The sequence below is a fragment of the Prionailurus bengalensis genome, chromosome A1, assembly GCF_016509475.1.
Source record: "Prionailurus bengalensis isolate Pbe53 chromosome A1, Fcat_Pben_1.1_paternal_pri, whole genome shotgun sequence".
Classification (NCBI taxonomy): Eukaryota; Metazoa; Chordata; class Mammalia; order Carnivora; family Felidae; genus Prionailurus; species Prionailurus bengalensis.
This window is the reverse complement of record NC_057343.1, coordinates 109,705,643-109,719,414: the sequence shown is the minus strand read 5'-3', so window position 1 is coordinate 109,719,414 and position 13,772 is coordinate 109,705,643. Positions and strand designations below refer to the sequence as shown.

The 13,772-nt window shown below is 48.3% G+C and overlaps 1 protein-coding gene across 18 annotated transcripts in view; it reads left to right on the top strand.

The window, feature by feature from the left end:
* The window catches only part of P4HA2 (prolyl 4-hydroxylase subunit alpha 2), a 35,563-nt gene that overhangs the window by 15,309 nt on the left and 6,482 nt on the right, over window positions 1–13,772 (top strand). For all 18 annotated transcript variants that reach the window (XM_043587212.1, XM_043587262.1, XM_043587173.1 and 15 more), the window contains 6 exons: window positions 150–287; window positions 3,892–4,131; window positions 5,628–5,821; window positions 6,858–7,034; window positions 10,131–10,201; window positions 10,423–10,522. In XM_043587212.1, the coding sequence (XP_043443147.1) occupies window positions 150–287; window positions 3,892–4,131; window positions 5,628–5,821; window positions 6,858–7,034; window positions 10,131–10,201; window positions 10,423–10,522 (920 nt within the window). The remainder of the gene's footprint in view (window positions 1–149; window positions 288–3,891; window positions 4,132–5,627; window positions 5,822–6,857; window positions 7,035–10,130; window positions 10,202–10,422; window positions 10,523–13,772) is intronic.

Sequence of the window (13,772 nt, the reverse complement as noted above, 5' to 3'; positions counted from 1 at the left end):
GCTTCCTGGAGGAGGGGCAAGCAGCCTTTGAGGGAAGGGGCAGGGAGATTGCACTAGTTAGAAACCCTCCAGTGGGTACCTCTCTGATCCCAGGTGAAATTGTGCCCTTGGATCAAGGGTAACTTCTTGTTCTCACTCTCATTTGGAAGGTTTTATTGCCAACCTCTCTGTGCAGCGGCAGTTCTTCCCCACTGAAGAGGACGAAATGGGAGCTGCCAAGGCCCTCATGAGACTTCAGGACACATACAAGCTGGACCCAGACACCATTTCCAAAGGGCAACTTCCAGGTACCTTACCTCTCAAGGCTTTACCTGTCCAGTGTGTGTGTGTCTGTAATGGCATCTGAACAGGGCTGGAGCTACTGCCAGTTTGTGGTGGGCGGACTGTCAGGCATGCTGTCAGCGCTGGTGGTGATCTGTCTTGGGTTTCCCATGGTGCCAGTTCCCTCACTCCCTGGCAGCCGCCTCCCGTCAGCCCCTCCCAACCTGCCTCCCACACCCTCTCCTCTCCCCTCTCAGAGAAAACTAAGGCTGCTGCTCAGGACCCCTCAGCCTCTGCCCCCAGAGCACTGCTCAGATCTGCTTTCAGACCTGCTTCTGTCCCCACACCCTCTGATTTCTTTTTGCCAAAGGCTGATCTCTGGACTCACTGCCCTGCGTCCTGTGTGTCCTCAGTTACAGTCTCTGCCCTGTTCATTCTTGGCCCACCTCTCTTGGCTCTTATCTGTGAGCTCACATGCACTGTCTGTTCTTACTCATTTTACAAACCCCTCCCTCAGGATTCAAGGCCCTTTGAGTCTCCACTGCTGATGGATCTCTTTGCCCTCCTGGTTAGATTGCTGGATAGCCATCCACATGGTCTGCACTTCTTGGTTCCCATGTCCTCCTAAACATACAAAGTCTGGCTCTTTGCCCCCCATCCGCCAGTCTTGCCCCTGCCAGGTCACCAGCGGCCACTCAGCTGCTAAAGCCAGTGGATGGGTTTCAGGCATAATGTTCTTTAACTTTTCAGCAGCAGTTGGCACACTGATTATTGCAGTGTTCCTGATACTCTCGCTTCTTTGAATTCTGGGGCACTGATCTCTTTTCTCTTTTCAGCCTTTTGTGCTCTCTCTCACTTTTGCGTGCTCTCTCTCACTTTTGCGTGCTCTCTCTCTCTCTCTTTTAAACAGGCCCCTTTCCCATGATTGCCTCAGTATGTTTACAACAAGACATATTGGGCTTAGGGGACTGTTAGAGACCAATAAGCCCAGGGATTCACTTAGACCCTATTAGACCTTTGATGCCATTCACCTATGGGACCCTGGAGGAGGCATAAGCCCAGGGTATCACAGTGTGTGGGAGAAAGAGGCACTCTGTTGTTGGCTAGTCAAGGCTTAGAGTTTTGGCCCTGAGGAGTCTGGTGAGTCAATGGGAAGCAGTGTAGACTTCTTATTCCTGCCTCAATCAGGTCTTGGATCAAGCCAGACCATGAGGCTAGAGAGAGAAGGCCCCTCAGGGCACCTGCAAGATCTGTTCAACCTATAGCTGTGAGAATGTTTGGTAGGAGGAGAGAACCACACTCAAGCATTGACTTTATACATGTAGTTAACAGACCCATGCATGTCCTGGAGGGAAAGTGAGGGGTGGAAGGGAGTTCTTCCCCAGGATTCTTTTACCTTGTGTTTTTCCCTAAGCACCTTCTCCAGGTGAGCCCAGCCATTGCCATCATTTGAGGCATCACCTGTACCTGGATGACATCCATATTTGTGTTTCCTATCAAGGCTTGTCTCCTGAGCTTCCAACCAGTGTAGGCAAATGCCTGTGGGGCATCTCTACTTGGGTGTTTTGTGGGCACCTCCAAAGTCACATGTTCCACACTGAAATCCTCATCTGCTTTTGAAATGCCTCTCCTCCTCCCTCACTCCTTACCTGAGCAAAAAGCACCTCCATCCACTGGCTGCCCAAGTCAGAATACCAAGGTATGTGGATTCTACCTCTCTTATCATGTCTTCTTTACTTGGAGGCCCTGACTCCAGCCTCATGGAGCCTTATTTCTCAACTGTATTATTGAAATATGTCATTTTGACCTGTCACGTCACTCCTTAAAAGCACTCTCCATGTAGTCACAAGCACATATCTGTTTATATCAGTTCCTGATCACAAAGCTTAACTTTAACTGCTAAACCCAAATTCCACCTATGTGTGATCTTTGAGTCTTGCATGGAGCCCTCTCCCTCTGTTCCTTGTCCATACTGCGTATTAAATTTGTACTAAGCTACCTACCCCTCAGCTCCTTTGCCCATCCCACACCCTCTGCAGAAGTACCTTTACCCACATCTGCTGGGTCTCATGTCTGATTGCCCTTCAGTACTCAGGTCAGCCGGTACTCTCCAGGGAGCACTCTCTAGCAGGTAGACTTTTGATTGGCTTCTGGGGAGGATGCTGAGTATCTGGGAGCTATTGTTGACATTCTTGGCATTTGTGAGACATGCTGATAGTTGCTACTGATTATCAGCATCCTGGGGATCATAGAAGACATCTTTATGCATTATCTTGTTGAATTCTTGTTCAAGTCCTCTAAAATTGATGGTGTTTACTTTAGATGTAAGGGGACTGAGAGTCAGAGAAGCTAAGTAACTTATTCATAGTCACACAGCTGGTGGTTGCCATAGTGAGGCCCACATAGACCCAGCTTTGTCCATCTAGCTCAGCTGCTGTGTTATACTGACTCCATCACTGTTGGTTCCTGGGCCTACAGAGACAAAGATCTGTGCAGGCCCAAGGATGATGGCCAGGGGCTCAAGGAACCCCTTCATCTCTGGCCTGTCTACTAACTCCACCTATCCTCCTCACCTTCCTATCCCATGTTGTCTGTTGCTGAGCCATCAGGGCAAACAGACCCCAGTCTCTGAAGTACCTGACCCATTGCAACAGGGGTTTTATTTTGGACAGAGCCCCATCTTGGATATCAGGCAGAAAGAACTCCCTCTGAGGCAGCTCTTCCATGTCACCCATGCCTAAGTTGTTAAGAGAGTTAACGGAGATTCCCTCACTGTCCAGGGAGGGTCACAGCTCTTCTTTCCTCTTCCTGAGACCTGCTTTCTCATCATTCCCTGAGGAATTCACTCATGGTCCCTCCCACTTTGCCCCCACCCTAAATCCTACATGTTTCTGTACTGGCATACCATATCTTGTCCTTGACTTGAAACTACCTTCATTGTCACTGTACAGTGCTGAGCCCAGGCAGGACCTGTAGAATAGATGCTCACCAAGGTCCCCGCCACCTAATGGTCAAAGCTGACACTGCAGGCTTGGCTCTTGACTTCCTTTGGCATCTGCCCCACAGCACTCCTGGCATTGTTTGTGCTACTCCCTCTTAGGTCCTTCTCAGTGTTACTCTTTGTCCTTTCTCTGCAGGTGATCTGTGGGGTTCTGACCTTAGCCACCTTCCCTACTCTTGCCCTATACTCTTGCTGGAAGTGATTATCCTCATCTGTGGCTTTAGCTGCCACATAAGTTCTTTGTTTTATATTCACCTAATTTTTCTCCCTCCAAGTCTGTCTGATTTGGCCAGCTGCCCAACAGATATCTCCTCTGTGGCTCACAGGACCTTCATACTCTTCTGAATACTACTTTCTGGGCTTCCTGGGTTTCTCCACAACAAAGGCCCCTTCCCACATGGGAGAAGGGGAGTCTGCGGCTGGGAGATTGGCTGTGAACTCCAGTTTGAGGCAGGACCAGCCTCTCTGTGCTCACTTTGAAGTGCATGGTCTGAAGCCATGGTGGAACTCAGCTGGGATGATGCCCTCCCACCCCCCACCTTCCACTCGTCCAGGCTTCCTCAATGTGGGTATCTTTCTGCCAGCGCAGAGGCTCTTTGGAGACTGACCATTGGCCTCTCCTGCTGCAGGAACCAAGTACCAGGCAGTGCTGAGTGTGGATGACTGCTTTGGGATGGGCCGCTCAGCCTACAATGAAGGCGACTATTACCATACGGTCCTGTGGATGGAGCAGGTGCTGAAGCAACTCGATGCTGGGGAGGAGGGCACCACAACCAAGGCCCAGGTGCTGGACTACCTGAGCTATGCTGTTTTCCAGTTGGGTGACCTACACCGTGCCCTGGAGCTCACCCGCCGCCTGCTTTCTCTTGGTAAGGATGTTCTAGGGGAAGGTCAGAGCTGATGGGGAGGTGGCAGGAGAACTGGTCACTCTGCTGGCCACTGTCCTGGGACTGAGCCAGTCTCACATGTCACCTGGCCATTGACTAATGCCTTAACTGCTTTCAGGCCTATTCCAGCTGCCACCTAGTTCTTTACTCACCTTATTTCTGGCCTTAGCCCTTGCCCAGTTGCTGATGGATACCCTCAGACCTGTCGTCCTACACACTCCCTTTTTAAATAGGAATCCAGTGCTGCAGTGCCTCTGCTGCTCTGCGGGATAGAGAGCCTTCACAGTGTCAGGAACAGCTCAAGAGGCACTTGAGGGTTTGTGCAGTGACAGAGGCCTGCCCCATTAGTTAGAGGTCTGAGGTCTAACTGGTGGGATTTGGTATGGCATTGGTGTTTAGAATGTCTTGTGGTGTTGGATTGAAGGAGATCAGAAGCACTGTGTCTTTTTCTTTTTAAATTTGAATTTTTAAAAATGTTTATTCATTTTGAGAGAGACACAGAGAAAGAGAGAGAGTGTGTGCGCAAGCGGGGGAGGGGCAGAGAGCGGGGGAGACACAGAATCTGAAGCAGGCTCCAGGCTCTGAGCTGACAGCACAGAGCCCGACGTGGGGCTCGAACCCACAAACCATGAGATCATGACCTGAGCCGAAGTCGGATGCTCAACTGACTGAGCCACCCATACGCCCCAGCAGTGTGTCTTTAAAATCTATCTGTTCCACCTCTTTACTAACATATGGAATTATCACAGTCGAGAATTTCATAGATCAGCTGCTGTTTTTCATGAGCCTTGAGTCTGATGCCCCCTAGCGTATGATTGTCCTGTAAGACTGATGTGGGCAGAGAGCTTTATAGATCCTTTCATGTTAGTAAGGGCCTTGGACCGGGAGTCAGGATGCCTGGATTCCTTTTCTGCATAACCTTAACCTAAATCTTTTAATATCTTTGGACCTCAGTTTCCTCATCTATGTTGTGGCACAGTAATCCTCTCAAATGTACTCCTTTGTGTTATTGAGGCACACAAAATGAAGCTGTGGCATTGTCATGGCTGTTCTTTTTGCCAGTATTTCAGCCTGCCTTCTTGTTGTGATCAGCATGTGATGCGGTCACTAGTAATGGGTGTACTCTAGGGCATGGGTGTAAATGACTCAGCCAAGTGGGGAGGAGGCAGCAAGAGTCTGTACTCCTTCTCTAGACCTGTGCCCATGGGCCCTTCAGGGAGGCCTGAGAGGAGACCCCTTGTGTGGCCGGCTAAGTGTCCCCCAGTCTATTGTTCCTTTCGCATCTCTGATGGAGCAGGGAGAGCCTGTGTCAGTTTTCCCCACTTTGACCAATGAGCCTCGTTAGGTGCTGTGGAAAAGCAGAATGCTGCATGCAAAGTGAGCTGCCAGGAGAGAAAACCACTTACAGGATAATTTCTCTAAGCGATCTAACAGATGTTTGTGGTTTCCTTTTCCTTCTTGTTCTTTGCTCTTTCTAGACCCGAGCCATGAACGAGCTGGAGGGAATCTGCGGTACTTTGAACAGTTGTTGGAGGAAGAAAGAGAAAAAGTGTTGTCAAATCAGACAGAAGCTGGGCTAGCAACACAGGAAAGCATCTATGAGAGGCCTGTGGACTACCTGCCTGAGAGGGATATCTATGAGAGTCTCTGTCGTGGGGAGGGTGTCAAACTGGTGAGAAAACATGGCTGGGTCCTATATGTAGACCTAGATTTCAGCTCTGGACGAGCACATTTGGGGAGGGTGTTCCTGTGTGTGTAGGCCGTTTCCTCAACTTCTTCCCCAGTTCTTTGTAGCCTCTGCTGTGGCTGACCTATGGGTGTTCTCTGAGGTAGGATTGTGAGACTGTCTCCCCTGAGGATCCAGGCAGAGTTTCTTTCTTTCTTTTTTTGAACTTTATTTATGTATTTTGCGAGAGAGAGAGAGACAGTGTGAGTGAGGGAGGGCAGAGAGAGAGAGAGAGAGAGAGAGAGAGAGAGAGAGAGAATCCCAAGCAGGCTCCACACTGTTAGTCCAGAGCCTGATGTGGGGCTCGAACTCACAAACTCTGAGATCATGACCTGAGCCGAAATCAAGAGTTGGACACTTAACCAGTTGAGCCACCCAGGCACCCCACAGGCAGAATTTCAATCCTCTAAGTTATTACCAAGCTCCCCTTCCCATCCCAGCATGCCCAGCTTCTGCTTGACCCATGCTCTGAGGAAAACCATGAGTGTGGATGTGGCCCAAAGGGAAGTTGTGGTCTGTGTAGTAAAGACACAATAGTAGCTACAGCTTAGTCTCAGGTGTCACTGGCTTTTGAAAGCCTTGGGATTCCATTGCTTCCTCCAGGAGGCTCAGGTGTGAGGCGGTCTCTGGGCCTTTTCCATGCCCATATCTGCTTACCTCCCACTGGCTCCTCCACCTGGAATGGGTTCTCCCCAGCCTCAGCCCTTCTGAAATTCTAATATCTCTGTGAGAGGGGTCAGGGATCACCCTGTGCCACAGCACTTGTGGACGTGAGGAATTCTTGGAAGAGGAGAAACATTACATGATTTGTGGGGTATCATTTCTCTCAGTCAAGCTGAAGGGCTCTTGTTTCTTCTCTGGTGGGGCAGAAGGGAGCAGCTGCTGGACACGACACGTGAGACCAGCCTCTGCACCAAGCCAGCCTGGGTCCGAGGTTTAAGACGCACTTTGCTTAGGACCTCTCACTCTGTGTGCTCTCCAGACTCCCCGGAGGCAGAAGAGGCTTTTCTGTAGGTATCACCATGGCAACAGAACACCACAGCTTCTCATCGCCCCCTTCAAAGAAGAGGATGAGTGGGACAGTCCGCACATCGTCAGGTACTATGATGTCATGTCTGATGAGGAAATCGAGAGGATCAAGGAGATCGCGAAACCCAAAGTAGGTATCTCTGCACTTCCTTCCTGGCCACCTCATCCCTGGTACCATGGAGTGATTTCTTTGTTTATTCAGCTGGCCTGTTCTGATATGCAGCATGAGTCTGCTGTCTGGGTGCTGAGGTACTGCACAATTTGACCTTATGGGTTCCTGGTCCAATGCTGAAGAAAACTGAAGGAACCATTGTGAACAGCCAAGTGCTAGGACAGAAGGCCTCACTGGTTTTTACTAGTTATGTTGTTCAATTAGGTCTCTAGTGTTAGTTTATTATATGCTGAAGTACTGATCATAAAAATATATTTTTTAGTAATAGCTAATGTTTACTGAGTTCTTAAGTATGGCAGGCCCTGTTCTGAGTGCTTAACATATATTAACTATCACGTCTCTTAAACATATTATGTCATTGTTTTCATTTTACCCACGAGGAAACAGACCTGTGTAGTTTGCACCTGGTTGCTCAACTGTCTCATTCTTCTTTGGGTTTTTAGCTGATTCTCTTACGTTGCCCAGACACTGTTATCAACTGCAAATACGGAAAATTTTGTTTTCTCCTTCCCAGTAATTATAGTTCCTCTGTTTTTATCTTCTTGGGAACTGCTCAGAACTCCATGAGCATTGTTAACAGTATACATCCTGGTCTTGTTCCTGAATTTCCTGGGGATTCCTATGGTATTTCGCTACTAAGTATACAGTTGGCTGTTGGTTTTTGTACATTTGTCATCAGGCTATAAAATTATTCTTATATTTCTAGTTCACAGAAGACTTGTTTCTGTTTGACGTCTTTCAAAGAGAACCATTTGGTGTTATGTCTCCACCGTTCTCTTATCATTGGTGATTACAAGGAGGGATTTAGTTAGATCCTGTATTGCTGTGCTCCTAATAGACTGGTAGTGGCCAGGAAGCCCAACACTTGTGGAGAGACAGAAAACAGGTTCCTATCCTGGCCCCTGCACCTCAATTTGAAGCGACCTTGGCTTGAGGTTCTGGGACATCGAGCACTCAGAATCAGCCGTTGATGTTGCTGAGGGATGGTGTAGCCAGTGCGTGTGGAGAACAGGGACCAGGACCTCCCTTTCCACTCCCTGGGACAGCTGCAGAGTCGGCCAAGGAAGAAAACTGTTTTCCTCGTTGCCGGGCAAGAGAGGCTTTGTTATGCCCTGACCTCCTGAGACATTCCTCACTTGTCTTTCAGACCAAGGCACTGCAGCATTTCTGTGTGTGTATTCACGATGGGTGTGTGTGTATACATGTGTGTGGCAGGGGCGGTGTAGTGGGGAGAAAACTTGTCTTTGAATAGAAGCCATGACATGTTGGCCATTAAAAGCTGACCTCTCCTTTCCGGAGCCTGTGAGGGACAGATGCTATTCTGGCTTTGAAGTAGGAACCATGAACTCAACTTGGTCTGCAGGGAATGCCTGGCAGCTGCTTTTTTGGGTCCCTGGCCTGCTTTCAAAATAGCCCTGTCTGTCTCTTGTAGCAGAACACAGCTGCCCACAGCCTCATTGTGGATGTCCAGCGAGCACCGAGGCTCAGATGTTTGGGTGGGGTCTGGCTGCAGCTGCACTTGTTATCAGGAGGAATCATAGTTGGGAGCTTAGGGAATCCCTCTGTCCTGGGTGCCCTGCCGTGTTGCCAGAACTTGCTGCAGCAGCAGTGTCCCTGTTCGGTGATCTCCTGGCCAATCTTCTGGTCCAGTCACACTTATCCATCCCTTCTGCCATCAACTCTTGGCCTGACCTCTGCCTTGACGTCCTCAGTGACCTCCTTGTTACCACTCTGGCCCTTCCCTAGTTTTCCATGAGGTGTCCACATTCAGATTGTGAGTGTCCCTCACCTGCCTTTCCTGTTTCTCATTGGCCACAAGCTTGCTTCCAGGCCCAGTCCTCACTTGCCTCTTTGGCCTACTCTCATCTCTTACATCTAACTTCTAATCTACAGTCATGGTGCCACACCCATATTCATCTCTGGGCCTCTGCATTGCTGTTTCTTCCCTGTTACTGTAACATTCCCCTACTTGGCTAACTCCTGCTTACCCTTCAAGTCTCAGCTAGGTGGTCTTCCCCTGACCATTCCTGACTGTATAGACTAAGCTCCCACAGACTGTAAGCTTACCCCACTCCCAGCTCTTACCATGTTGTGCTCCAATTAGGCAGCTCGTCTTTTGCCTTCTTCACTTGATTGAGGTGTGTGAGGGCAGGGGCGATATCTTGGTCACCAGTGTAGTGCCAGGCACATAGTAGGTACTCATTAAGTATTAATTAAGTATTAATTGAAATTAAGGGGAAGTGATGTTGGGGTGGGGGTATCTGGGTCTGTGGTCCTACCCATGTGAGGTCATTAGGACGGCCCACAGTTGAAGCATGGTGGGGCTGACTTTGGGCAGCCAGGTGATTCTTGGGAGCATCATTGAACCTGTCTGTGGAGACTGAGGGGGAGATGAGGTAGGTTAGGGGTATTTGTGTATGTGTATGTATGAGTGTGTATGTGGAGGTAGGTGGCTTCCAGGCATTAGTTCACATATTTCAACTCGTAGAGTCCTTTCTGGATTCTGTCATCTGACCTTGTAAGGCCCCTAAGTGAGTAGAAACTGTGCTTCCTATCTTTCCTCTTCACAGCAGTGGGAGTCCGGTGTGAGCTGGTGCAGCAGGAGGGTGTTTGCATAGGTTTCTTGGCACAGGAAGCTGCTGTGGTTCAGAAGGCCTCAGGCTCTGGGATGGTAACACTGTCTGAATACAGTGGGAGCAGCCAAGCACAGGTGGTGTTCAGTCAGGGGCAGTTTGTGGGCCTGGTGAGAAAGCAGTCTGTCCAGGCAGATGAGGCAATGGATAAAGAATACTCCACAGGTGTAATTCTGCAGACAGCACAGACCTGGGCAGCACCCAGGGCTAGGCAATGACCGAGTGGGGCAGCAGCAGAGTAGGAATGTCGAGGCCTCAGACTACCACCTTGCCTGGCTTGCAGGATCACGTTGCCTTGGCCAGGGCCACTGCCTGACAGTCTTCCTCCCTCGCTGGTCTGACTGGTGGGTCTGGCCCCAGTCTCTCTGGGAAAACACTCAAGACAAAGAAGGATAAGTGTGCCTCTCTTCCTGTCTTCCAGCTTGCACGAGCCACTGTTCGTGACCCCAAGACAGGCGTTCTCACTGTGGCCAGCTACAGGGTTTCCAAAAGGTTAGCAGAGGTGATGGCGGTAGTGGTGGTGGGAGGGGGATGGCTGCTCAAGCCCTCTTTCCAGGGCTTCCTAGTCTCTACTTGGCTTGGCTTGTCCTACTTGCTGGCACCATCCCTACTTACAATACTCACCCTGTGCTGGCCCTGATTCTGGGGACAGAGTGAAGGCTCTCACCTAAGCTGCCTTCCCAACCTTCCTGTTTCTCCCTCTTTTGACTTAGCTCATGGCTGGAGGAGGATGATGACCCTGTTGTGGCTCGAGTGAATCGTCGGATGCAGCACATCACAGGGCTAACAGTAAAGACTGCAGAATTGCTTCAGGTATGGCTGGTCCCTGTGACCCTGTGGTTGGGAAGTGTGTATTTCTGGCTACATGGTCTCCCAGGGTGCCCATGACCAGGCTTAGGGAGGCTTGCCCAATGAACTGTATGACTGCACAACGATATGAATATGAAATGACCTTACACAGGGAAGCCAGAATTAAGCATGCCTACTGTCATTCCAACAGTTAGCATTCAACAAATGTTGATTATCTTCTCTGTATCCAAGTATCGTAGTAGAAGCTAGGGATCAGTGGTGGGCATGGCAGGCCCGTTGTGTCTTCTTGACTTTGGAAGCTGAAATCCTGAGTTGTTTTAAGGACACTTCTAAGAGAGCTGTAAATACCTTCAAAGGTCTTGGTTCTGATGCACATGATTCACATGCACTTGGAGGTGACGTGTCCTGAGATACATTGGTAGGAAAAGTGAGAGGCCTGGAGAGGCTGGTGAGAGTGGAGTGCTTTTTTCAAAGTACCCCCTGTAGAACCCTGGCTTCCTGCCTTTATTTCCAAGGTGACTGTAAAGACACATGAAAGCTGAGTAAAGCTCCTAATTAATGTATTCTCTGTAGTATATTGAATTCAAATCAGTTCTGGCCATCCTCCCTTCTGAACATTGGAACTTCTGGGTACTATTGTAAAGTGATGACCTGTTGGCATTTTTTAAGAGTCCCCTGGGTCTGTCTTTATGGCTAGAGTTTCTCTGTATTTCAGGATTGCTCCTTTCATCTTGATGCTTAGCATTTGGATCTGATCAACAATAGATTTCATTAGAATATTGAAGATCATTTGGAAAAGGTTCTCTGAACTTTTGCAGGATACACTCAAGCAAATCACTGATTTTTTTTTTTTCCTATAGCTGTGACACCAATCAGAAAACCAATTTTGAAAGTCTTCTTTATGGATTTGTTTGAAATCCACTAATTTTGTTTTATTTTATTTTAGTCTATTCTAGTCTATTTTATTTTTTATTTTTATTTATTTTTGAGAAAGAGAGAGCATACACACAGACAGGAGAGGGGCAGAGAGAGGGAGACACAAAATCTGAAGCAGACTCCAGGCTGTGAGCTGTCAGCACAGAGCACGACGTGGGTCTCAAACCCATGATCTGTGAGATTATGATCAGTTGGATGCTTAACCAGCTGAGCCACCCAGGCGCCCCCCCCCCAACCCCACCCCACCACCAGTTTTTGAAAACTTGCTGATTACCTTTCATTCTTGTGAAAGTTTTATATAATCTTTAGTTCAGCCCAAGCTAGTGTTGAGTTTGTAAGCTTAATTTAATTTTAATGTAGTTCTGTAAACAAGCACATCGGTGGAGGATTTTGATCACTTCTCCTACTTCCACCTTTTTAAGAGTGGTAGGGACTTTCAGTGCACTTGGTGCATCCCTGTTGGCTTTGTTGTGATCCATATCTTCGTGGAGCAGATTTGTTGTCATTAAGACATCTGCCACTGTTGGAGCCAGTGTTAGGACTCTCACTGCCCCCATCGAGGATGCCATTCTGCTTGATTGGCTGATTGCATGCTTTAAACCAATGGGCTGAGAAGAGTGGGTGGGACTCTGCTCATGGTGCCCTCCTGGCTGGCTTCCCTGCTACACCCTCTCTACCTTATCTCACATGAAATCTAAAAGGCAGAAGCTTCGTACTTGGACTAGCTTATCTGCCACAACCCTGGCTCCATCTTGTCAGGCCTGTCATCATGTTGTAGCTCAATTGATGACTGGGATCTGAATGCCAGGACTCCCTATGGAGGGACTCTTGATGTTGGGACTCTTCTGGAAGACCCAGACCACAGCTGCCCGGGGGCTGAGGCCCCGTTTTTGTTTGCCTTCTTCTAGGAGCTGTCTTGGCATTTCCTTTGCCAGCCAGCAGTGTTGAAAGCTTTGACCCTACATGGTCTTGGGGGACAGCAACTTGGGTTTCAGCACTTGCTTCTAAGTGCTCATTCCACATGGACCATTTAAAGTGTCATTAGAGCCTCGGCACCAGCAAAAGTCTCTAGTCCCTGGTCCTTCAGAATATTACGGGCTTCTGGAAAGGAGCTCATGCTTATGCTCCCTGTTGATACTCTGTCACTTGTAGTCGATGTTTGCTGTAGATCTTTTGGAGGAGAAAGGGCAATTGAGGCTTTCTTATGAATTAGACGAAGGCTTGTCTGATAGTGGAAGAGATGCTACACTGGCAGGATTGAAGACACTTATGACTTGATGTCTCAGCCTTATTAGAAAAGTAATTTCTGACCATTTTTGTGTGTGTCTTCACTCTGACCTAAATATCATAAATACCCATGTCTTTCAAATGACTGACTCTTAATACTTTTGTAACAACACATCTAAAGATTAAAATGAATACCTCCTCACAGGAATCAGTTTTTGTTTGTTTTATAGAGATAGCAAACGCACGAGCAGAGGAGGGGCAGAGGGAGAGCAAGAGAGAGAGAATCTCAACCAGCCTCCACACCCAGCACAGAGCCCAATGTGGGGTTCAGTCTCAAGACAGTGAGATCATGACCTGACCTGAAATCAAGAGTCAGACGCTCAATTGACTGAGCCACCTAGACACCCCAAGAATCAGTTTTGACGTACGGTTGCTAGTTATTAAAGTTGTGAGTCTGGGCCTGGAGTTTGCCCAGATGGTGAATTTGATTGCAAATCCAGAAGCTCCCATGACACTTGCTCTTTGGGGATAGTATTAAGTTGTGTAGACACAATAGCATCAGCACCATGATTGAACTGTAAAAAGATGAGTCCGTTAAAATAATGCAGCTTCTTTCACTCCATTCTATTCAGCTGCAAGCTTAAGCCATCCTATCCAGCAAAGGGGAGTATTGGAAAATGCAGTCATACACTGCAGTTCCAACAGCAAGCAGTGATCAAATTTTGCAGAGTGCATAGCTACAGTAATCACAGTCATATTTAAAATTTTCTTTCAAGTTCCCAGCTAAACTAGACCCAAAGAAAGTGTTTGTAATATTTTATCAACAACTGTAGCACTTCCCTCCTTACATGCACCTTCAGCCTTTGGGCCACTGGCTGAACCAGGCCTCCTTGCACTGTTGACAGGATTTCCCGGTATTTCTGGTACAGGAATCTTGCAGGCCAAGGCAGCGTATGACAGCGTATTTTCATCCTCTGATTGTTTATCAAATTTTATTTCTTTGGACACTGAAAATGATGCTGTCCAAATTCTGCCCTTCCTCACATTTGATACATATTTTCTTTTCCAGTAGGAGGATTTCCTCTCTTGA